General features: G+C 33.8%; 1 protein-coding gene, 1 long non-coding RNA gene and 1 pseudogene across 3 annotated transcripts; all 3 read right to left on the bottom strand.

Moving 5' to 3' along the window:
- Positions 1-620: 620 nt before the first annotated feature.
- On the bottom strand, positions 621-3136 carry LOC144546015 (uncharacterized). Its single transcript, XR_013508662.1, has 2 exons — positions 2967-3136; positions 621-826 (listed from the first exon to the last, which is right to left on the bottom strand). It is a non-coding gene; the product is annotated as an uncharacterized LOC144546015 (long non-coding RNA).
- A 4082-nt stretch (positions 3137-7218) lies between these two features.
- On the bottom strand, positions 7219-15709 carry LOC144545716 (oligopeptide transporter 4-like). The gene is made up of 8 exons (XM_078294263.1): positions 15396-15709; positions 14788-15054; positions 14477-14574; positions 9613-10176; positions 9115-9367; positions 8837-9019; positions 8023-8426; positions 7219-7619 (listed from the first exon to the last, which is right to left on the bottom strand). The coding sequence occupies exons 1-8, from the start codon at positions 15636-15638 to the stop codon at positions 7412-7414; spliced, it is 2220 nt and encodes a 739-aa protein (XP_078150389.1). The 5' UTR covers positions 15639-15709; the 3' UTR covers positions 7219-7411.
- A 1694-nt stretch (positions 15710-17403) lies between these two features.
- On the bottom strand, positions 17404-25258 carry LOC144545740 (phospholipase D alpha 1-like; annotated as a pseudogene). Its single transcript, XR_013508574.1, has 8 exons — positions 25127-25258; positions 22735-23051; positions 20949-21249; positions 20352-20725; positions 19884-20187; positions 19005-19373; positions 18248-18477; positions 17404-18085 (listed from the first exon to the last, which is right to left on the bottom strand). The product of XR_013508574.1 is annotated as a phospholipase D alpha 1-like (transcript).
- Positions 25259-25503: the final 245 nt, after the last annotated feature.

The following is a 25503-nucleotide window of genomic DNA, read 5'->3' as shown; positions in this document are numbered from 1 at the left end:
TTCGAGTAGCGCATAGCTGGGCTGTATAGGCGCCATATTCGGGTAGCGCATAGCTGGGCTATGTAGGGACCATATTTAGCTTGCATGTGATGTCACTTGTTAGCATTTCATGGATGTTGGAAATTTCTTATCATGCTATTGGACATTGAGAATTACACTTTGGAAACTTATGGTTACTTTAAGAAAATGAGACAATTGCATATTTCCTTCATGAACAGATTACATGCTACTATTTTGATTTTAATTTTTGCAAGTTGTTTCTTTGATTTACATTATCATTGTGGATTTATTTTACTTGTGCTCAGTGTTGGTTTAGTTTCCGTTAGTTGGATCTTAGAATAACTCGACTGGAACTGAATACTGTACTGGGAGATTTTCAATCTCTCACATTTTTCCACTTCGGTGGGTTCCAGGTACCAAGCGCAAGACACAAACACGAGATGTCGAACTAGAAGATTGCGGGACATGCCGCTAAGTTTTTACAGTATCGTGGTTCTTGTCTATGTCATTGGTTGTCACATCCTGACAATAGGATTGACAACCCGCTGCGCTCATCAGCACAAGGCGATTATATTTTAATACACAACATAATTATACATACATTACCAATGACAAGTAGATAAGCCACAATACATGAAGTATTTTTTTTTTCTCAAAGTGTCATGAGTTATATGTAACAAAACAAATCGATATAAATCTGATACGGTATAACAAAATACAAATGAAATACCATAGCAGATTTATCGGAAACAACATATACTTTTATTGTGGCAAATTCCGCAATCTTTGTGTTTGACATCTCACCTCGGCGTCTTGCGCTCCGTACCTGGAACCCACAAAGTGGAGCGGTGAGAGATTGAAAATCTCCCAGTGCGGTATTCAGTTCCAGTCAAGTTATCCTTAGATCCGACCAACTGAAACCAAAACAACACCGAGCAAAACAATACATACTACAATAATCTAAGAGTCCAAGGATATAAATTACCAACTATATTCAGTCAAGAAACATAATTATAAGTTCAATTTAAGAAGTTTCTCAAATACCGCGAAAGAAATGAGCTACTTAGAGAAACAATTTATAATCAGCAAGTCATAAAAACAATTTATAGCAAACCAATCAAGCAAATAAATATTATGACATGCAATGCTCATGTGCAATAGATTTAAAAAGTTCAATCCAATTTAGTTGTGCAACCATATCATATAATCATGCTTTGTTCAAGACTATTCATGATAGAATAAAATATAACTATATTAGATAACCATTTTGGTATTAACAATACTGGGTCATGCGCTACAAGTACAGCGCCTACATGACCTCAGTCATGCGCTACAAGTTCAGCGCCTACATGACCGTCAAGACTCATACAGGACTCCGATCATGCGCTACCACGAATATTGCTCCTACACAATTTCTGTTATGGCCATAACCTGAAATTATGCGCTTACCCCGAATAGGGCGCCTACATGACTAAAGTTATGCGCTACAAGTACAGCGCTTACATAACCGAGTCATGCGCTACCACGAATATGGCGCCTATGCAATTTATGTTATGCGCTACAAGTTCAGCGCCTACATAACAAAAATTACACGCTTACCCCGAATATGGCGCCTGTGCAATTTATGTTATGCGCTACAAGTTCAGCGCCTACATAACAAAAATTGCACGCTTACCCCGAATAGGGTGCATACATGATCGTCAGGTTTCAGACATCTGGTTCTTTAACACAGTTCACAGCATCATATTTCAAATCATTCTTTTCCAAATCATGTCAAGCTTTCATTTCAAAATAAAAATATGCTCATGCATGCATCCTTTTGACTCAACTAATAAATACAATGCATAATATAATTCAAACAAGTCAATTCAAGCATACCAAGTACTTCAAACAATAAAATATGCCTCACATGCAATTTTAAGCATTCATTCCATGCATTTGTGAAAATTACTATGCATCCATTTCATGCTAAGGTTCATTTAAATCAAAATCATGCTTTACATACAAAGTTATGTATTCATGTCATGCATTTAGAAGAAATACTTATGCATCCATATCATGCAAATGGGTCATTTAAATCAAACTCATGTTTGGTGGGAGTGCTTCGTACCATGTCATGCACTAGCTTAAGAAAAATATAATCATGTCCTAAAGCATTTCAAGTATTCTTAGCATGCAATTTGAAAACTATAGTAATAATTACCTCACTATGCAATTTGAAAATCATAATAATGATGCATGCCTTGCAAACATTAATTATTGCCCCCAAAATTCATCTATATTAACTATATATCATTCAAGCAACACAAATCAATAATTATAAGCAAGCAATCAAAAATTAAGCAAGTCAAATCAACAACTATAAGCAAGCAATCAACAATAAAGCAAGCTAAATCAACAATTATAATATAGCTCAATAATGCCCTCTATCAATTTAGTTAACCATCACCGATAGAATTTGCGAAATTCCTGATTGAGCCTCAGTCAAGGACATAAAAGAGGTCAATTGCGGTACAACAATATTTCACATACTCTCTCTTTGGTTAACTTTTAGTCAGAAAATAAATTTGGGGAAACATCTTGCAAAAGTCTATTATGAATGAAATTAATTTTTTTAGAAAAACAATTATTCACTTACCATTTTACAAATTAAGTTGCTTGCATCTAAACAACTTAAATTTTCTAATGAAGTATCAATTTCTTAATAGCAATTCTTTTATATTTCACAAATTTACATGAAAGCTAGATTAAATCTGAATTCAAGACTCTTTGTAAGTTTTTTTTTTTTTTTAACAATTATTCCCAAACAACCCAACAATAATCCCCAATTCAAGTGTATATGGTCAACAAAACAAGGAAGTGCTATTTAAGGGGCAACCAAACTTTAAATCAAGCAAAGGGAATAATTAAGAAGAGTGAACTATGCCAAGAACTTGAAATAAGTGACAAGGAATTTGAGCACACACCTTCTATTATTTTGCATGCTTTGGTTGTTATGTCATTTCCAGATCCCTTCATATTCTTTCCAATTTCTAGTGGCAACATCAATGGAGATTGAAATGTACAAAATGGTGAGGGTATGATGGCGTGTAGGTGGAAGGGATTGAGTTGGCGGAGTTAACAAGATATAATCAAATGTGAGAGATGATTAATTTGGAGACAAAAAGAATAAGAAGAGGAGGGACAAAAACATAATACGGGAAAAAAATAATGGAGTTAGGTGAGTGGCATAATTGAAATATTGAGTAATCATATTGTAAGTGGTTAACACGTGTCCCTCTTACACTTTTATAACATAAATGAAATTCAACAACAATTTAATTATTCAAAATGATGGGTTCATTTACACTATGCCTTTATATATATAGCAAAGAAATTGATTAATAAAGTACTAAAATTCCAATAATGCATATTTTTGGAAATAAATCTTAATTCAAATTAATATATTGTTAGACAAATTATAAAACATTTCAAGAAATTGGCGATCTATCTAATATCTTATATCACCTTGAAATTAAATTTTCCCAAATAATTGTTCAAAATAAATTTACAGTACTTTAAGGAGAGTTTAAACATGTTATATCGTAATAATAATTCCTTCGATTACGAGTTTGACTTCTTATCAAAATAATATTTTCAAGTATTAAAAAACTAGTATGTTACATTGGTAGTGTATGTATATATATATTTATAAGATTGTGCATGATAATTTAGTCGCCTTGCGTTGACAACGCGGCGGGTTGTCGGCCCTATTGTTGGGGTGTGACAAACTTGAACCCGTGATTGATTAAATATAGTATAAACTATGCACATGCTGAAAACTCGTCACATTCATTGATTAAATAGAGTATCAAGTATCAACTATGCTGAAATAGAGAAATATGAATCCGTGATTAAAGATGTTAACAATATTTCATTTGGGTTTACAATATCTTTTTTTTTCTTCCGGACAACAATATCTCCATTTTTATCATTATACAAACGACGATGAAGTGATTCAGCCAGCACGACATAGTTTCTGACAGTGAAAGAGTATGTTTATAGTTTTAATGCTTGTATTATATTGTATTAGTGGGTTATTTGATTGTAATCATTTATCTAAACATAAATTATTGACAAATTAATTTTTTATCAATTTTTTTCCTTTTTTTTAGTGTAAAACAAGTTTATGACTAAAAAGTCCGATTTTCCGATCCGAATCGGCCGATACCAACTGATACCCCGATCCCGGATCGGTATCAGTCGGGACCGATCTCGATCCCGATATCGATATTTCCTACTATGTTAAAACCCTAGAAACGAGTATCTACTAGACCAAGGAAAAACCTCAAAAAAACACTAGAAACGAGTATTATAAGTGATTTCCGCCTGAAATAACGCTTGAAATAAAAAAGCTACAAATATAAAAAAAAATTGCATACCGCAACTGGAAGTGGGAGATTTAAATTTACGCTAAAACTATATAAAAATAAAAAAGAGTTATTAGTCTAGCAGGGTTTCTTTGCCACATATTTTACATCTGAATACATCAGAAAATTTGACCAAGATGTCATAAAATCTGCACCCAAATAGAGAACAGTTTCATAAGAAAAATAATACTAGAAAAGAAAGAAAAAAAAATTAAAAATTACATTTGTAGGTAATTACAACAGTTACAAGCCTTAAGTGGTAAGTAGAGGAGGTAGCATCAGAGATGTCTCCCCTTTCACCTTTGCATTAGTGTCAGGAAAGAATCCATTTGCCAGCAGATCCGACAACTCGCCACTGTCAGAGACCTTTATCGGGTAAGGAAGCAAATGCCCAGGCAAATCAATGATAGAATCTCCTGTAAACATCTCCCATAGTATCTCCGCAACTTCTCTCACTGTCCTGACGCACTCCAAGGTCTCCGGTTCAAGAAAAATACTGCTTGGGTGCTTGCATTGGCTCATGAAATGCTCATACCACAGTGCCATGCGGTAAGCATAAACCTGACCACGGGCGTGACCGTCTGGCCCATTTAGGTGTGACGGTTGGTATGACCCGTGTGCAATCTCGGTGTCTCGGTCACGAGCAAGTGATCTCTGGTTTAAGTTTGCTGATCCAACTATTACATACTCGTCGTCAACTGTACATTTGAAATTATCAACTCACTAATTAATGTGAACAAAATAATAGTAACAGTAACAGTAATAATAAACTAATAATAACTGTAATAATAGTATAACTTACTAACATTAATGACCTTCTTTTTTTATTCAAAGAACTAACATAATAAATAACATATAAAAAAATTATAATGATTAATTTATTATTTAAAAAATGTAAATTACTTATTAAATATATAAACTATTATATTAATCAATCTGTCATAAATTACTAATCAAATAATACTATATGAAATATTTGTATGATTCAATCTTATAATAATAGTAGTAGTAGTTGAATGTATGAAACAAAAGTATCATATATTTCTGTATTTATCAATTATTCTATAGAGTAATGGTAACAAACATATTCTTATCTTATAAGCAAATAAAATTTATCTTTATTATTAATATCCTTATTTGTTACGCTTCAGAAATAAATTCTTACTCATATTTGTCTCACCGAATTTGAATATATTAAATGTGTAGAAAAAATTTATTAACACCCCATAATTCATTAGAAAGAGATATTGACATACCAGCAATTAATTAATGAACACATTCAAATTAATGACAATCTTTTGTTATTTTTGAATGTTAAACCACAAAGCAGCACTGGTTCAGCTGTTGAAGCATTCTGATACCGAGTGCACGTACTGTTGATCGCTTGGTGCAGAGCTTACGTGCAAATTTTGAAGGTCGATTCAGTGTGAGTATATATGGTTGTGGCTCAAGAAAAGGAGCATAATGATACAGATATTGCATTGCAATTTGATGTGTATGTAATTTGTTGTATCAACATTGGTTTTGTTCATTATGTACTTCAATTTTTATGACATTATTATTCTATTGTCTTGTATCCAATCTGGGGGTATATTATAAAAATATTTTGAGACCATCTTGTACCACCCAGTTTAAAATTATGCTTGTTTCCTGTAGCAGTCAGTTTTCTAATAGATCACTTCCACTCAAAAGAACCGGTCATGAACCAGTACCATTATTAATCAGAAAATGCTACATGATGAAATAATTTTTCTACTGGTATTATACAAAGAGGTACATAAAACATGTAGCTTCAACATCTAAAATTAGGTTTTATTTACGAATCCTAAATTATAAGTTTGTAGCAAGCACTAACCGAAAGACAGATTTCCAGAAAATTGGACAAGAAAAAAATGTAAGGGCGGCCAGAGGTGTAATGACTAAAAGCAATTAGAAAAATTTACAGATTTTTCAAAGCTTAGATTAATCTCTTCCGTAAGGGGGTATGTTTGCCAAATCAATCTGATTTGCTTCGGAAACTGTCTCCGACAAGTGACAATTGGTGTAAAGTGAGGGGCACAGAGGGAGGAAATATATTATATCAGTACTTTGTGTGTAATATTCTTTTTTTGAAAACCTGATACAGGCTATCAGTTGCATACATCATCCAAATAATAAAACATCTTTACAGCAAAAACCAGAAAGAAAACAACCACTGATAAATTACAGCAGCAAAAACATTGAAGAAACAGCCATCAATGATTTTTTACAAAACAACCCCTCCTAACACCTAACAGTATCGGAGCCACAAGAAGGCCTCCTGATTCGCATGCTCCGCCACACCTATTCGATCATTTCCCTTTCCTTCAAATATATATAATGTTGTTTCTATTTTTCCAAATGAACCAGCACCCACCCTGCAAAGAAAAAAGCTCCCCATTTTCTTCTTTTCTTGAATTTAGAAATGGAGAATGAATTATAGATTTGTTCTCGTGTGTAATATTCGATGTACTTGTTTTAGTGAAGTTAGAACTATTATTGTGATATAAATATTTAAAAAATATATATATTGTGAAATTATATGAGGGTTGGATTCAGGCGGATTTCAAAATATAAATTCAAAAATCCAATATCAAATATTAGGTTAGCCAAAATATACATGAATATCCAAATCCTACCTGATGCCCCTACAACACAAACCTAGTAAAAAACTAGTTGGGTTGGATTGGTCTGTTGAATTGGATGGGTTAGCATTTTTCTTGCAGTACAAAAGCAAGTTATACTTCACAACAAAAAAAAAAAAAACAAAACAAACAGTACACCTCAAGGATTAGTTAAAGATGCTCAATACCATGAATCCATGAAAGGGTATTTAAGGGCACTTAAAACAATTATTTATCACACAATTTTTGCTGAAACAAAACCAGCCTTCAAAAAATTGAAAAAGAACATATACCATACTAACAGACAACAAACTACTGTAATAGTACTCGTGATTACAAAATACAGTTTTAGTAGACAAATCAGAAGATGGGACAGCCTTCCACAACTATTCCTTTGGCAGTGGGACAGGTAGCAAGCGGGCAGTGCTCCCCGGCACTGCCCCACCAATCGAGATTCACGTTCTCTATGGATAAACAGAAGTATATTGCCACTGCCATAAACGCTACTCCTGCATCAAGCGCTGCTGACAGAACATAATTGTACCTCTCCCACCACTTCTTCCTATATCTGTTGTACCAAAATGTTCAGTACTTATTCCAAATGGCACTTTGATAATTTATCTTGGTATACCATTAATATTAATTTGACTACTTGTATCATATGTAGCTTAAAATATTTGTTCAATTTCTGAGAGCAATGGAAAATCAGTTAAGTACATCTAGTTGGTTTTTAGAAATGAAACTAACTTGTACTAAAATTACAGGTTACAAGGTTCTGAATCTTTCAACAAAAGCATCATTATGATACAAACTTGTTTGTCATTAATAGTAATTCCGACAATGAAAAATGAATTTTTGGAGTGATTTCAGTAAATGTTTGCCCGATTTTCATCATTAAATGAGTAGTTATTTGAACACAACTATTGAAATAAACCAATAAGCGATAATCAAATATGTTAATAAGACGGAACCTGAAAACAAAGAAATTGAACACTGTCCCCACTGCGATCCACATATTTAAATTCAATGCTGTTGCTGGTGGTATGATGGCTCCACCAAAAACAACTGGAAGATTTATCATAGGGATCCACGACTGGCTTGGAAACACTCTGTGGAATAGCCATACAATGACTGGTCCGATGGCCCCACCAACGAAGAACCAGTTGAGGGCTGCATAATTGCCAAGTGGGCCAAAAATGTGACGGGGACCCACCAGGCCCCAGATGACAGAAGCATCAAAGAAGACTCGGTCACCAGGGCATGTCCATGGGCTGTCAGGTGGTAACAAGTTGTCTTGACAGATATTATGGATTGAGCCAAGAAGCCACCATGCCACGCTTATGTTGATTGTACCAGCAAAGATGGTACCTACAAACTGATGGAAGCAGGAATTGTTATACAAGGAAACTGTTTCATTACATCCTTAGGATTCTCACAATATGTCGTATAGTTGCTCTATCAATATATAATTAGAGAAGAACATCAATCAATGAGGGTACTCTGGGCATCTTATGAGAAAAACCTAACTAGTATTCCACAAGATAATACATGATTTTGTGACTTCGTAGCAATATAAATGAAACCATACCTAACTTAATGCACTAGTTCTTTTGGTTAAATTCATTACTGTTTTAATGTAATGGACCATAGTTTCTAGCACAAGTGTTCATTTTGAAATTTTAGACCATAATTTTTCTTGGTCAAACACAACTCCATTTACTTTGTCAGCTTCTATGTACCGGTTATTCCATTTTAAAATGTTGAGCTAAATCAGGCATATTTTACCTGGACAAGAAACATGGATTTGGGAGGGATCTTCATGTAGTGGCCAAGCTTGAAATCAGACAAAAAGGCAATGGCTTGCGACATACTCATGTGGCCATACACCTTAAAGCATACATTTGCAATCGGCTTTCCCGGCACTATCAAACCCATCACATATTCTGTTATCACATTTAGTCCTGGTGTCTTTTTTTCATTTCGTTCAGTTTGTAAAAGTAGTCAGATTTTTATTTAAAGGTGGAATTTTGTTAAAAAAAAAAAAACATAAATATACAACATACCTGATTTGTTGTTGCAGTAATGATGCTGATAGGAAGGGTGAACACAAAGGCCATGGCGCATGCGAAGAGGAGGCCCCACCATGGAAGTTGCACCTGGTCTTTAAGAATTGTGCAAAGAAGTACAGACACAATAAGGCTCAATACCAGTAGAACGTGAAACCACCAAGCTGGTATGTCATCATATCTCTTCATCAACTTTGTGTGTATATCAGGCTTTCCTTTGTATGAGACACGAAGCCGTTCATAAATCTCCCTGCAATAGCCAGCAAAGTGGCAAACTCCATTTGTGACATCATTTGACAGAAATAAAACACTCTAGTTTCATGGTAGCCAGGTAAAACACTGCTAATTAGTACCAGTTTGATTATTCTGATATTGATTTTAAGTGCTCAATTAGACAATTCATAAATAGAGTGAGACAAAATCAGTACCCAATTAGACAAAAAGGAAACTAGTAGAAGTGGGTACAAGCCACAAAAAGAAGAAAAGGTATATCACCTTCCATAGAAGAAAGCAACATGCGTAAGCGTAGATGCAATCATGGCAAAATTAAGCCCATATGATAAAGCAAAGAATGTGCTCAGGTGGATCTTTCCTTGCTTTTGGTAAGCATTAATGTCGATCTCAAATTTATCATTCACAATTGCTTCAATATCATACTGCGAGCCATTACCCGTAAACAAATGCGAAGAGAGAATCGGGAATGTCTTAGCATTGTACAAATCAAAACCCCAGTAGGAGACTGGAATAATGACATACATAAACAGGGCATAGCCAACAAAAATGTTAGCAATAGCAAAGAAGGGGCTGATGAGGGGACTGAAGAGGAAGGAAGAGACGGCCGACCAGTCGAGGGTGAAGGCACCGAGTCCGAGACCTCTCATCCCTGAGCCTAGCTGATGAGCCGTGACCGAGCGGGAGAACACCCAGCATACCCAAGAGATGTAGGTTAAGGTCGGGAAAAGAAAACCTGGGAAAATGTACCATATGAAGCTGCAGGAGAGAGCAATCATGAAGAATTTTGCACGTGACATGCGCTTCTCCTCCTTTTCATGTAGTGCCCTGCATCAAGTACAACCAATTAAAAGAGAAAAGGAAATATTTTCCGAAATTGGATAAAACAGGAAACTACACACACGTATATACATATACTTACATACAGTGGGGTAGCCAGGATTTTGGTTAGGCAAATCTTTTGAAGAAAACTACATATTTCATTAAAATTTTAAATGTTCATGAATTTTTTTCATATCCTTAGTCAATTAAAAAAAAAAGGAAAATAAAAAAGCAAAAGAACTAAAATATAGAAGGAAAAATGAAGAAATGCAGAAAAAAATAATATAAAAACAAATTCAACACAAATCAGACATGGAGGGAAAGAAGAGAAAAGAGGAATAATTAAAGAAATGAGAGTCAATAAATAAAAATGGAGACATCCTATGGATATATAATGGAGTGGAGAAGTAAAGGAAAGAGCCAGCTTTCTCTCAATAAATCGGACATGTTGCCTTTTATAATTGATATTTTATTATATAGACATAGCTCACATCATTTCATCACAAACTCTTTGATGGCTCATGCATGGCTCATGTGAACCATGTTCAATGGATGAAGAGATCATCTTCCCTAGAGAATATTTGAAAATCAAAGGAGGAAAACTCATATCCAACAAATTACGAAAATGGAAAAGAGATACAGTTTTTTCAAGCTGATTTTGCAGTCCAAAAAAGGAGTTGAGAAGAACATATTTACACTGCAAGGGTAGGCAAAATTTATAATCTAAGATACACAAAAATTGAAATTTAGATGTGTTCAAGTTTGATTATCAAAATCCAGGGGTGGGCATATAATCTACGATAGGCAAAAATTGAAATTTAGATGTGTTCAAGTTTGATTATCAAAATTCAGGGGTGGGCAGTTAGAACATATTTACACTGCAAGGGTAGGCAAAATTTATAATCTAAGATAGGCAAAAATTGAAATTTAGATGTGTTCAAGTTTGATTATCAAAATTCAGGGGTGGGCATATAATCTAAGATAGGCAAAAATTGAAATTTAGATGTGTTCAAGTTTGATTATCAAAATTCAGCGGTGGGGAACTGCCCACCACTGTACTACTGTAGCTCCGCCTCTGCTTACATACATATGTATATAGATTGGATAATATCAAAATGTTTGTTCTGGAGCCCCTATACTACCAATTAGTTTTTCAATTTTTCAAAATCCAAATAGTCAATCCAAACCATTAGATGTGATATCAATATTAAAATGTACTTGGATGCCAAATTTTACATTTTTTGGAATTTTTTATTATTTATTAAGTCAGTTTTAAAATCACTGATTTTAATAAACAATGAAAGCCTTCTAGATCATTGAAAACAACGATTTTAAAACTAGCTTAATATATAGTAAAAAGTTTTCAAAACATATAAAATTTGGCCTCCAAGGACATTTTAATATAGATTGAATGTTGAACGGTTTGGATCGATTATTTGGAGTTTGAAAATGTAAAAACCGAAATGTGTGTTCTAAGGTCCATGAACAAATGTTTTGATATTAGCCATTTTCTATATATATATCTATACACACGCATACATATGAGGACGGATCCACTTACAACATTTGAAAGTTACAACATCTTACAACAATTCGGTTTTATCATTTTCAAAGTCCAAACAGTCGATCCAAATCGTTCAACATGATCTCTATATTAAAATGTGTTTGGAAATCAAATTTTACATTTTTTTGAAATTTCTTTACTATTTATTAAGTATTTTACAAAAATTGCTTTTTTTTAGTGGTTCAGAATTATCAAGCAAGCAAAATGAGAAGGTCTATAAATTAATTTTAATGCATTCATTCACAAACTATAGTATAAATAAATGTGCTGTTCATTTTTTGGGAATAACAGGAACCTGTTATTATGAATTCAAACGTTCAAACTTTTTCATGTGCAAATCTCAACAAAGTAAGTTTTTCATCCACAAATCTCAACGGTAGTGTACCCATCAAAACTTTCAAAATAACCAATATCCCCATCAAAACATTGAAATTCCTTATTTTCCCATTCTAAATTGAAATCCTTTCTTATTTCCCCATATATTGATTAATTCTGAAAATTTAAGTTAAATTTATAATTTTATTTTATTTTAAAATTTAAATGTCTATTTTGCCCTTCTACTAAAATCCCCTTTCTTCTTCACCCCATCTTTTATACAGTTGCTCTCAACTAAAATTGTCAATTTGAAAGAAAAAAATGGAGAAGGAGAACATATTTTAAATAGTCTGGAAGAAGAGAAGATAAATGTAGAGGAAGAAGAAGATAAGCATATATTCGAGAATATTAATTAGCAATTACCATAAAGTGTAAAGGGGAATTGAATTTAGAGGCCCGGATGTACTTACCCCTTTCTTTTCTTGTTCCTGCTCATGTCGAAAATATACAACATTAATTGGAAGATAGCATATCCTGGTAAATCAAGCAAATGCGTCATGGGAATTTTGCATTGGATTTAACCATATTTTCATTCTTTATTTGATATGTATAGTTTACGAAATACAGCTCACTCTCCTTTCTTCTCTATTTTTCCCAATGGTACATTGTAAGATATACAATTTTGATGAATAAAGAACAATTAGTTTCTTCAATTAGTTTATATTTACCAGATTTCCTTTCCTTTTTTAATAGAAAGAGCGTGAAATGAGATATAGAGAGGAGAGTACTCAAGAGTCAAAGACTCTGAGATACGATTCTGATATGTATACATATATATGTGTGGGGAGGAGCAAGCAAGAGCATGCGTCGCTGGCACAAATTGTTTCAGATATACATATGAAGATGGAAAGGTTTTAGATACAGGAGGAGTAGGAGAATAGAAGGAAATTTCAAGAGCTTCATAAAAGATGGGATGAAAGAATGGAAGGGAATTTCAAGAGCTTCAATGCTTCATAGAAGATGGGATGAAGAAGGAAAAAGGAGATCTTAGTTTTAAATAGAATGACAAAATAGACATTTAAATTTTAAAATAAAATAAAATAATAAATTTAACTTAAATTTTCAGAATTAATCAATATATGGGGAAATAAGAAAGGATTTCAATTTAGAATGGGGAAATAAGGAATTTCAATATTTTGATAGGAATATTGGCTATTTTGAAAGTTTTGATGGGTACACTAGAAATTTTTCCTATTTTAAATTCCTAGTTCAACGTCAGTAAAAAGGCTGGAAATATGAGGAACATTAAAATAAAAGCAACATGTTGAGCATATGCTCTTTGCATGACAGATATATACTTGATCTAAAATATTTCAAGTGTGAAGTATCTAGGTTTTGGCCTGACATATAGTTTTCAATGAAAATAACTATGTACATAGAACTTCAAATAGCTTCTAAGAGCGTTATCAAAAAAGGATGTAAATGGATCCCTCCTCATATATCTACACACATAAATACGAGGAGGGACCCACTTACAATATTTGTAAGTTACAACATCTTACAACAATTCGATTTTATTACTATCAAAGTCTAAACAGTCGATCCAAATCATTCAACATAATCTCTATATTAAAATGTATTTAGAGATCAAATTTTACATTTTTTGAATTTTTTTTACTATTTATTAAGTTTTAAAACAGTTATTTTTTCAGTGGTCAAGAATTGTCAAGCAGTAAGTGGAGCTATAATTGACTTGTGAAGTATCAGGTCCAAGTAAGTGGAGCTATAATTTCTAAATGTCAAAAAGGCTGCTGTAGTAATCAATGGCCCCCGGTACAAGTTTTTCTCTGTTTTGATTGAACATAAAAATTGTTGGGTGAAGGAGGATGGATGAACAACGGATGGCTTTGATAGAAGAAAGGAACAGATACGACTTTCATGTGACAGTATTATTGGAAAACTTGACTATAGAAATTTCAAGAAAATGACTTGTTCATAGGAACAGATTCCCCTACTACGAATGTCACATAATATTGAAAATGCAGTAGAACTCAAGTCTAAAACCCATTGATTTGACTTTAAACGACGAATCTGAACCGTTGAAATCTGCCTATTTTACGAGGAATGCGTCTACATGTAAAAAAATTAAATTTTGCATAGAGTCAATTAGTCAAAAAAACGTTCAAAAGATGAATGCATTATAATTAATTTATTAACCTTCTAATTTTGACCGCTTGACTTTGTACTAAATTAATTTGAATATTTAATTTTTTTACATGTAGATGCATTACTCGTAAGGTAAACAGGTTACAACGGTTTGAATTGATCATTTGAAGCCAATTTGATAGATTTTAGACTTGAGTTCACCAAATTTACACCCTAGTTCTACTCTAGAAAATGCATTAAAAAAGAAATTGAAAAAGACACCTGAAGAGAGATATTTGTACAAGGGTAATGGGCCACCACATATGGGCCGGCTCCACCACATACTTCCTCATCAATCCAGCCCATCCATATCCGAGCACCTACACAAAAATAACAAAAATAACAAAAATAAATAAATAACAATAACAACTTAACAAGAGAGAGCTGGGGGCTCCTTTCGGTAAAAAAATTAACAGAGCTAAGTTGACTTCATACAGCGCATCAATTATATAATTTTTTTACTTTCTCTATTAGTTGAGGTGCGTGAAATCAAACTAGTTCTGTTAATAAAGCTGAGACGTGAGAACAATTACTTGAGTGGTAATGATCAGAAGCCAACTAGCGAGAAAGGAGATGTGTCTATGATAGAATGCTCTGATGATGTCAATTACACCGACAGCATAAGCAGGTCCGTATCCGAATGCATAGCCCGCATTCGCAAAAATAGAGATGAGCACGTGCTCCTTTATGTTAAATGGACCTGGATTTAGAGAGAAAAGACGATTGCCACACCCGGGAATAAGAAATTTCTTCTCCGGTAGAAGTTTCGCAAGTAGATGACCAATTGGAAGTGATGCAACCTGTAGTATTAAAAAAGGTTACTTTGTTTGTAGAAAATTATGACAAAAAGAAAAGATTTAATAAATTGCAATAATATGACTTATTATTTCAAATAACTTATGAATTATTATTATTATTATTGTTATTATCATGTTAGTATGTTACTGTGGGATGAGGTGTTGCCTTTTAAGAGAAAAGACCAAGAAAAAAGAGAGAGAGAAAAGAACACCATAACTGCACCATAGTGCCAAATAACAAATTTCTCTAAATTTCAGAAATTAACAAGCTTAAACACATGACCTGAACAGCAAGCAAGGAAGAGGAATCCAAAGTAACAAAATTTACAAGTTTAAACAAGAACCTGAACAGTGACTTGAGTGATAATGAGAGGTTCAGTACGATACGAAAAGAACTGGTTGAGAAACGACATGAGCGCGCAAGAGAAAAGGCCAATCGACCACATTCGAAAAGTCCAAACAGGTTGAGATGGGTCATCGGTTGTCAGTACCGTCAGGCGCACCTGCTCCACTGGAGAGTTCTCGTCATCATCAAATTCCTCACCTTTGGCACGCTCCATGTCGATCTCCACCGTTGATTGTCCCATTGTGAAATTGTGAGAGAAGGGAGGAAGGTGATTTGATTCTTGTGAGGTGTGTTTATGGAGGGAACAGTAAGGGGATGAAAAGGAATCTCGGCTGTAATTGAGCAGCATAGATTCTATCCAATAGACACTGGCTAGTATCTGGTTCAGATAATAATTTTATTATTTAAATATTTTAATACATAAATAGTTTTACTTTATATCAGTTATGTTTTAAAAATTCACTTTTTTCTTATACGTTATGATTTTTTTTTTCTTACAAGTTAGGTTTATGAAATACAACAATATTATGTTGTATTAGTTATTTGTAATTCGTCATATTTTTAAGATTTTTAAAGATATCACCAGAAAAAAAAAAACAAGATTTTATTATATGAACTAGGGTGTTCTTAAGTTCACCAAGCTCCTTGGTGAACTCAAGTTTAAAACCCGTCAAATCGGCTTTCAATAACGAATTTGAACCGTTGAAATCCGCCTACCTTACAAATGATGTGTCTACATGTAAAAAATTTAGACATTCGATTTAATTTAGTATAAAGTCAAGCGGTCAAAAAACTTTCAAAAAATGAATGCATTAAAATTAATTTATTAACCTTCTAATTTTGACCGATTGACTTTATACTAAATTAATTCAAATGTTTAAAAATTTCATATGTAGATGCATCACTTATAAGGTAGGCAGGTTTCAACGGTTTGGATTCGTCATTTGAAGCCGATTTGACGGGTTTTAGACTTAAGTTCACAAAAGAGCTTGGTGAACTTAAGAACACCCTAGTTCTACTCATGAAAATCTACCAACATTGTGTATATTAATTTATTTTATTCAGGTCCACAAGTTCTATTGATAATCTACTTCTAAAAGAATATTTTGACAATTAAAAAAAATATCAACATTGCGTGACCGATGTGTCCGGTTCCTATTCGGGATAGCACAGGGGGCAAATATTATTTGAGTTTTGAGATTCGTGCAGAACGTAGTTGAACTGTTGAGATTTTCCAAAGAGTCACGCACCATATGAGATATCTCAGAGGATGCGAATTCGATGAATCTTCCCCTGGTTCTCATAAGCTCCAATGTCAAGATCGAACTTGTCATTGACAATTGAATTGAGAGATTCATCACTAAAGTACTCATCAATGATGTCATCATCTTCCTCTTCTTTTCTCCTCCCCTTAGCATGATCTCATAATTGCTAAAAAATAGACTATTGTCATGTGTACATAAAATAAAATAAAACCATATAATTGATACACTATAGGAAGGAGGATGATATAAGAAATTGATTTGTAACTGGAAGCCCACCTTTCTCATTACTCATGTTACCTTGTCAAATAACTATAAACATAAGAAAATGATTTGTACCAATTTAGACCAAGAAGGAAGCTAAGGTCTTAAAAGAAACTGTAAAGGTCACTGAAACTATACTACTGGTAAAACAATACAGCCTTGGTAGGAATTACCCTAAAATCAATATATCAGCCCTTGTATGGATGCACAAAGAGAAGTTGTAGTTCTCTAGGTTGATAGAAGCCTGCTAAAGGAGTTAGGACTTGGTGCAGTTACCAGTAAATGAAATAGGTTACCAGAAAAACTCAATAAAACTCTAGAAACGAGTTTTTCTGGTAACCTCAAAATAACACTAGAAACAAGTATATAAGTGATTTCCGCCTGAAATCACGCTTGAAATTAAAAAGCTACAAATATAAAACAAATTTTGTGTACCGCAACTGGAAGTGGGAGATTTAAATTTACGGTAAAACTATATGAAAATAAAAAAGAGTTATTAGTCTAGCAGGGTTTCTTTGCCACATATTTTACATCTGAATACATCAGAAAATAAAAATAAAATTACTGACACATAGCAGATTTGACCAAGAAGTCAACAAATCTGCACCCAAATAGAGAACAGTTCCATAAGAAAAATAATACTAGAAATTAAAGAAAGAAAAAAAAAATTAAAAATTACATTTGTAGGTAATTACAAGTTACAACAGTTACAAGCCTTAAGTGGTAAGTAGAGGAGGTAGCATCAGAGATGTCTCCCCTTTCACCTTTGCATTAGTGTCAGGAAAGAATCCATTTTCCAGAAGATCCGACAACTCGCCACTGTCGGAGACCTTTATCGGGTAAGGAAGCAAATGCCCAGGGAAATCAATGATAGCATCTCCTGGATACATCTCCCATAGAGTCTCTGCAACTTCTCTCACTGTCCTGACGCACTCCAAGCTCTCCGGTTTGAGAAAAATGTCACTCGGTTGCTTGCAATGGCTCATGAAATGCTCGTGAAACAGTGCCATGCGGTATGCATAAATCTGACCACCAGCGTGGCCTTCTGGCCCATTTAGGTGTGATGGTTGGTATGACCCGTGTGCAATCTCAGTGTCTCGGTCACCAGCAAGTGATCTCTGGTTTAAGTTTGCCGATCCAACTATCACATACTCATCATCAACTGTACATTTGAAATTATTAACTCACTAGTGTTAATAGAATAACAGTAACAGAAACAGTAATAGTAACATGATAATAATAATAATAAGTGAAATAATACATATACATAGCAATAAAATACATGATATATTTAGTAACTTATTATTTTTGTAAATATACTAACCTATCATGAGCTTGGCATGAACGTAAATCATAAACTGCCGGTTAATCTGTGCCCTCGAGTAATCAGTCCCCTCTTCTGGCTTATCTGGAGGCACATAATCCCCATGGGCCAGGGCCTCCCTGTTACCGAGGCAAAAGAAGTTCAAGTAATCACACGGGTGTGCCTTCCCTTTCAGGCCAGCCTCCTCTATCGCCTTTGCTACTATTTCATACATCATCTCCATGGTCAACCTATCAAATTTGTTGGTCACATGATTTACTGGCATGATATATAGAAACTAGCAAATGGAAAGTGACTTCAATTATTTTAGAAAGAACGAGGCTATAGTACTTCGCAAAGCGCTGAATTGGCCTGTACTATGTATTTATATGTTTGTTTTCAAAGTTTAAATGGTTGATTTGAACCACTCGACATGATCTCCATAGGCTATAGTTAAAGACCGGATTTTATATATTTTTTTTTAGAAAAATTTTTAGAAAATTTTAGATAGGTCAAAAATCATTACTTTTGAATGGTCCCGAATTTTAAATTAGGTGATTTTCTACTTGTTTTAAAACATAGTAAACAAAATCTAAAAAATATAAAATTTGATCACTATGTACATTTTTATATGGAGATTATGTTGAACGGTTCGGATCGACTGTTTAAACTTTGAAAACAAAAATATAGATCTATAGTACATATTGATATGCACTTTGCAAAGTACCATAGCCTCACTCTTTCAGAAAATTAACAATTAAAAACAGTTAAAATGCACCTAGTCCATCTGAGTATGGCTTGAACTGAGCCGCCCTCAGGTAACCCTTCAGGCCACATTGGTGTGACTATATAAGCAGTGAATCTCTCGCCTTTTTTAATCTTACTCGCAATTTTTAAGGCAATCTCAATCGGTATTTATGAGGTTGAGGCACCCGCTGTCCTGGTCCTCCTTCCAAGCTGCACAACTACCGAGGAAATACTGGTTTTCGATGTAGATGAACCGCCGGGCTCGTCGGATGGCCTCAATGTATGCCACGTGTATGCTCTGGTCAATCGTTACGTCCTTCCCACTCACAAGCCCCATTTTTTATGCCTGTTCCGGGTCCGAAGGGAAATCCACTGATGCGTCATCTATTGATCGAAAGACCTACATATATAACATATGTTAATAGATACCTTATCCAAGAGTTGAACTAGGGTGTTCATAAGCTCATAATTCATAAAGTCTCTTGGTTAGCTGAACTTCAAAACTTATCGGATTGACTTGAAACGATGAATTCAAACTGTTGAAATCGATTTACTTTACGAGTTGCATGTTTATATGCAAAATTTATAAATTTTAGAATTAATTTAATACAAATTCAAGTGGTAAAAAAATGGATAGAAAACTAACACATTAAATTAATTTAGAAACATTTGTTTTTTTATCACTTGATTTTTACTAAACTAATTAATCAAAAATCTACAAATTTGACATGTAAATGCATCACTGGTGAAGTAGAATTGTATCAATGGTTTGAATTTATTACTTGAAGTCAATCCGATAGTTTTTGAAGTTCAGCTCACAGAGATATTTGGTGAGCTTAAGGACACACTACTTCTACTCCCTTATCCAATGAATAGTAGTCTTACACCTGTATATAGAGAGAGAGATAACCTGCACATTCCATGACTGTTGTGCATCGTGCCACGTGGGATTGGGAAACTTATTAGGCGTAACATCAAACAAGCTATTGCGCAGATCCTGAGGAGCTTGCTTCTTCCAGCGCTGTTCAAAGTTGGTGAGCACGTCCCATGCCGCTTGGCCCTCGAGACGAGAGTGCGCATCATGCCACGGTTCCCGTGGACCTCCTTGTTCTAGGCTCGCATGAAATAAGAGATGCGAGTAGTTGTTCTGCATGAAATCGTTCTGGTACGTTGTGTCCAGATCATGGAACAAAGTATGCTTCTCATCATCATACCTGTTGCATATGTTGCAAAATTGTGTCATGCTATGTTTGTTTAACTGTGTAAATTTCTAATTGTGCAGAGGAATCCAGACTCAACTTTATTCAGTTTACCTTGCTTAACCCTCAATTGGATCAGTACAAGACTTAATTTAACCTCAAGTTTTGATAAAACTCACCTTCCATCGCATATGTCGATTCCACCGATGAAACTAGCAACATGCCTTCCTGACCCATCAGCCGTAGCAACATCAAGTGTAACCGACTTTTGGTGGTGAGTGAACTCCATCATGAGCTCCACCTGTTCAACAGCGGTCAGAGACATGTCGGCGTCCCTGGAGCACAGAAAGCACCTCACCTTACTCCCCTCGAAAAAATTGAAGGTCTCTTCGTCGTGTGTCCCCATCAGCCCCACATTTCCAAGGAAGGAAATTGAGGTGCGATCCTGCCACACCATGACCAGCACTGTCACCCCTTCCTCGGCCTTTCTTTTCAAGAGTTCTCCTACTGTAACGCCTTCGGTTCCAGGAATCATTCGCTCGGAATCACGCACCTGTCAATACACATAATCTTTCATGGCGAGATCTGGTACTGGTTGCCCTCTTGTATAAAAATTAAAAAGAAAACATTAATAGAAACCTAGAATACCATTTTTAAGTTAGATACCGACAAATGACTCATTTGTCACTCAGGCATTTCATCCAACAGGTAGTCAGCAGTAAACAGACCAAAACCATAGTTACTAAAATTAAATACTTTTTTTTCTTGTAATTTACCAAGGTGATCTGAGTGTTGACGGACCACCCGGCGACATAGATAAAATGCCGGGCATTGTTGATGGATGTGTAGAGATCCTCCCATGCCCTGGGCGGGACGTAGCGGCTGCCGTCGGTAAGACGGATGTCGGGCTGAAATTCGTTGGAGAGGTGAGAGTTCTGATAAAGAGTGACATTGCACAAGGTGCGCTGCGGGAAGTAGCAATGGCGGACGCCTGTGAATTGCGGCAACCGGATGCCGGCATCCCAGCAGGGATCGGTATGCACCGGGAAGTACTGCAGCTGTGCCTCAATGCTTGCCCTGTTGATATGAAATCAGCAATAGCATAGGCTATAGCTAGTGTGTTAAGTATGCATGTATGTTAAATTGTTGGTTTACAAGTTTTTGCAGTATACATGAGCAGAATTATGGTGCTCTAATTAGTTTACCAAGTTCATTGGTGAGCTTAAATTCAAAATTTACAAAAATAATTTCAAATTAACAACAAATATCAAAACCATTAAAATCGGTCTATTAATTTAGGAATAATGTGTTTACATATTCAATTTATAAATTTCTGATTTAAGTATAAAGTTAAGTGGTTAAAAAAAAAAGTTTACAAGTTAATTTTAATGCGTTCATTTTTTATTATATTTTGACCGCTTAATTTTATATTAAATTAAACTGAAAATTTATAAATTTGACATATAAATGCATTATTCATCAAGTAGATCTATTTCAATGATTTAAATTCGTCATTTCTAATGAACTTTGGAGTTGAGCTCACAAAAAACTTGAAGTTTAAGAAGACCCTAGTTCTACTCCATGTAAATACAGGACCCTTTGTATACTTTTTATTTATTTGTTTGTTTATACTATTTTCCTTTTTAGAAGTATTTGTCTTGCGTATCTTAGTTTTTTTAAATATTTAACATTAACCATTCAATCTAAACAAAATATATGCGAGCATTTTCTTTTCAGTTTCTTTTTTTAATTCAAATAAAATGGGTGAAGACATACATTTGAAAACTAGACATGATTTTCATAAACTTTGAAAAAAAAAAAAAAAATACTACGTACCGGAGGCAGATTTAAGTAGTCCACCATTTTTTTTTTCAAATTTATGAATTATTTTCTATATAATTTAAAATAAAATGTCATAATATTGTAAAATTAAATTCTTTTTTTGTAAAATAATTATATGACTGATTTTCAGTATGCGTTTGATTTTTATAATTCAAAGGTAAGCTCTACCCCAAATAAAACTCTATAACAAATCGTAATGAACAAAATAAATATTAGGGCTCAAATAGGCTTGTTTTTGTAATCTCAAAGCAAACCATTATTTTAGTTTTGGGTCTGGCCTGTTTAAGAAATTTGCTTCCTTTTTATTTTGATTCTCTTCCGGTCGTAGGTTTCTTGGGCTCTTTGGGTCACAAATCAACGGTTTATCTTCTCTGGGAATTCAATCAATTCATATTATCACCCCAAGGTAACCGGATATTTCTGTTTAGATTGATCAGAATCCGCATAAATATTAAAAAACCTCCGTGCATTTTATCTTGGATCGGATTGATTCGGATTCTGATCAAACGGTTTGGATTTAAACAGAAATATTATGTTTTTTTTAAAAAAAAAATCTTAGCAGTTGCTGCTAAGTGAACAGAAATATTATGTTACCTCAGAGAATATGGATTCCTTCTGTGTTGAGTTGTGTTTTTTTTTTTTGAAAAAAAAAGATTGTTGGTACTTGGTACTATTACAAACAGCAAAATACAGTATACAATCAACTATCACAAAACATACTTAGGCAACTTGTTGCCAAGCTCACTGTGCAGTTCGAATCGCTCCTTGATGACTTCACCAGACAAGAGCCGGGCCGTAGCAATGGTGGCACGGCCAATCTCGTCAGCACCAACCGGAAGCTGGTTCTTTACTGAGAATGTGAGATCAGGAGATGCATGCGCCACATACAACTGAAACGATTCATTCCATACCGGGTTCTGCGGGTGGAACTCTACCAGCCTTGTGCGGGCCACACGGGCTGCACCGATATCTATCGTGGCATATACCTTGCTGTGCGACAGAGGCAAATGTAGTGCTTCCTCTAGTTTCTCGAAAATCTGAGCAATTTGAATTCAGAGAATAAGTATGATTATATGGATGTAGCATGAATCTGCTCAGAGAATCAGTATGACTATATGGGTGTAGCTAGCGTGATTCAGGCTGTCTCAGAAAATAGTATATTTTTTTAGGTAGCTGTACAGTATTTTTTAGATACTATTTTTAAGAGTTGAAGCTGTATATTTTCACAGAGAGACAGAGCTCGTGCTACTGTGATATACCCGCAGTTCTTAGCTAGGTAATTGTCCTATGGAACTTTATTTTGTTTCAAAAACTTTACATATAAAATTTCTTGAGTGAGTCTATGGTACTATGCATATTACGATTTGTTACCGTGCTACGGCTCTATATTCGAGTTTTCAAATCCTAACGGTCTATCCGAACAGTTCATCTTGTTCTCCATATTAATATGTATTTGGAGACCAAATTTTACATTTTTCGAAATTTGTTTACTATTTTTTTAGATTTATTGAAAATCACTGTTTTTGGATGGTTCAGAATTTTCAGATCAAGTTATTTTGTAAATATCTAAAAAAATAGTAAAAAATTTTCAAAAAATGTAAAATTTGGTCTCCAAACACATATTAATATAGAGAACAAGATGAACGGTTCGGATCGACCGTTAGGATTTGAAAACTAGAATATAGAGCCGTAGCACAGTAACAACCCGTGATATGCATAGTACCATAGCCTCACTCAAATTTCTTTATTGGTATTTGAATTTTTTAAATTGAGTGATACACTTGGGAAAAAATGGAGAAAATGTCCATACATTGTAAAGTTTGAAGAAAAAACAATTGTTTATTTAATAAGAATGTTATTATTTTTTAAATGAAATTTTTTTTAGGAGAATTAATGCAAGTTGCATATATATTATATATACCCATTTGATGCAGTATTGTAAAAACGGTTTTAATGGCCGATTAAACAGCCGTTTAATCATTAACGGCGGTCAAACCATTACGAATACACTTAACGGACAACTATTTGTGAATGAAAACGATTAATTGGCTGTTTATTCTCATTTATTCTAGTGAATATTTATTTTCATATTGATTATTTTTTTCTGTGATTGTGTGTGATAATAAGTTTTATAAATCATGTATTGTAGTTTTATTTGTGCTTGGACATAAATTCAATATTTTTTTATATATGTTTTTTCTTCTTACTTACTTTGAAATTGATTAATTATTTTTTTATTTATATACTATATATTTTTCTTACTTACTGATGTAGTTTTTTTCAATTGGTACGATATGTTTGTTATGAAACTAAGTTGTTATCATAAACTAAATTTAGTGATTTTATAATGAAATGTTTCATTTCTTTCAAATAATATATTATTAGTATTTGAAAAAACTTAATTCTTGAATTTATTTTTTTATTAAATAAATGTGTTACTTACACGTGTAAAGTGCTTATGCGTTAAGGAAAAATAAGCGTAGTGTCATGTTATAATAATATAACTAAATTAAATTAAGTTTATTTCATAAGTTTAATGAGTTAAATAAATTATGATATATATACATAAATTTAATAAAAACGTTAAATTGTCCGCATAATTCCAATTAATCGGCCGCATACCGATTAATCGCTTGGCGGTACTCTGTTCGTCCGACTACCGCATACCATTATTTATAACACTGATTTGATCCATTTACTTCTGTTTTTTTTTTTCCTCTTTGTCCTTCTTTAATTCATCGTTTTTCATTTTTTTTAATCATCACGTGGATACAGAATCCTTAAATTTGCAATGTGGAAAATTTAAATTTTAATTATTTAAGGATGCATGCTTTTGTGAAAAGGACACAAATCTTATAACTTATAAGACTTTCTTGCTCACCAACTAGGAAACTACTCACCAAAAAATAAAAAAATATGACCAATATCCATTTTTTTCCTTACATTTTCTCCTGTTTGTTTAAACCTGACGCCTCATCGTTTTACAGTAAAATAAAAATATACAAAACAAATGATATTTATTCAAACATAAAACACATACAAAATAATTTCTCTATATAGCCTTATTAAATCTCAAATGCATAGATTTATGAGAAAATATTATAAATAAAACCTGAAATATTGGTCCAACGATAGCATTATGTAGGTGATGCGCTTCAAAAACCGTCACCTCTAAAATTCCATGGAAAAAATCTGATGCCTCCATTTCTCTCTCTTTGAAGCTTCACCTTTTGCTCTCTCTTTTATTTTTTGGTTTTTTTATGTAACGCAAGTTGCGTATTTATACCTTGACCAAGCTGTCAACCCATGCACCCCCACTACTCAGTGTGGGTCCTGATTCCTTAATTTGACCACGTTTTATTTTAGGGGAATTAAAAATTTGTTAATTTATTTGGATGTCAAATTTACATTTTAAAATTGGGGGAATCATAGTATATGCCTCTCTATCTGATATAGAACTGAGAATCAAAGGGAATTCATTCATCCGTA

The sequence above is a fragment of the Carex rostrata genome, chromosome 28, assembly GCF_964058835.1.
Source record: "Carex rostrata chromosome 28, lpCarRost1.2, whole genome shotgun sequence".
In the NCBI taxonomy this organism is placed as follows: Eukaryota; Viridiplantae; Streptophyta; class Magnoliopsida; order Poales; family Cyperaceae; genus Carex; species Carex rostrata.
The sequence above is the reverse complement of the archived record's forward strand: the minus strand, read 5'-3'. Positions and strand labels throughout refer to the sequence as shown.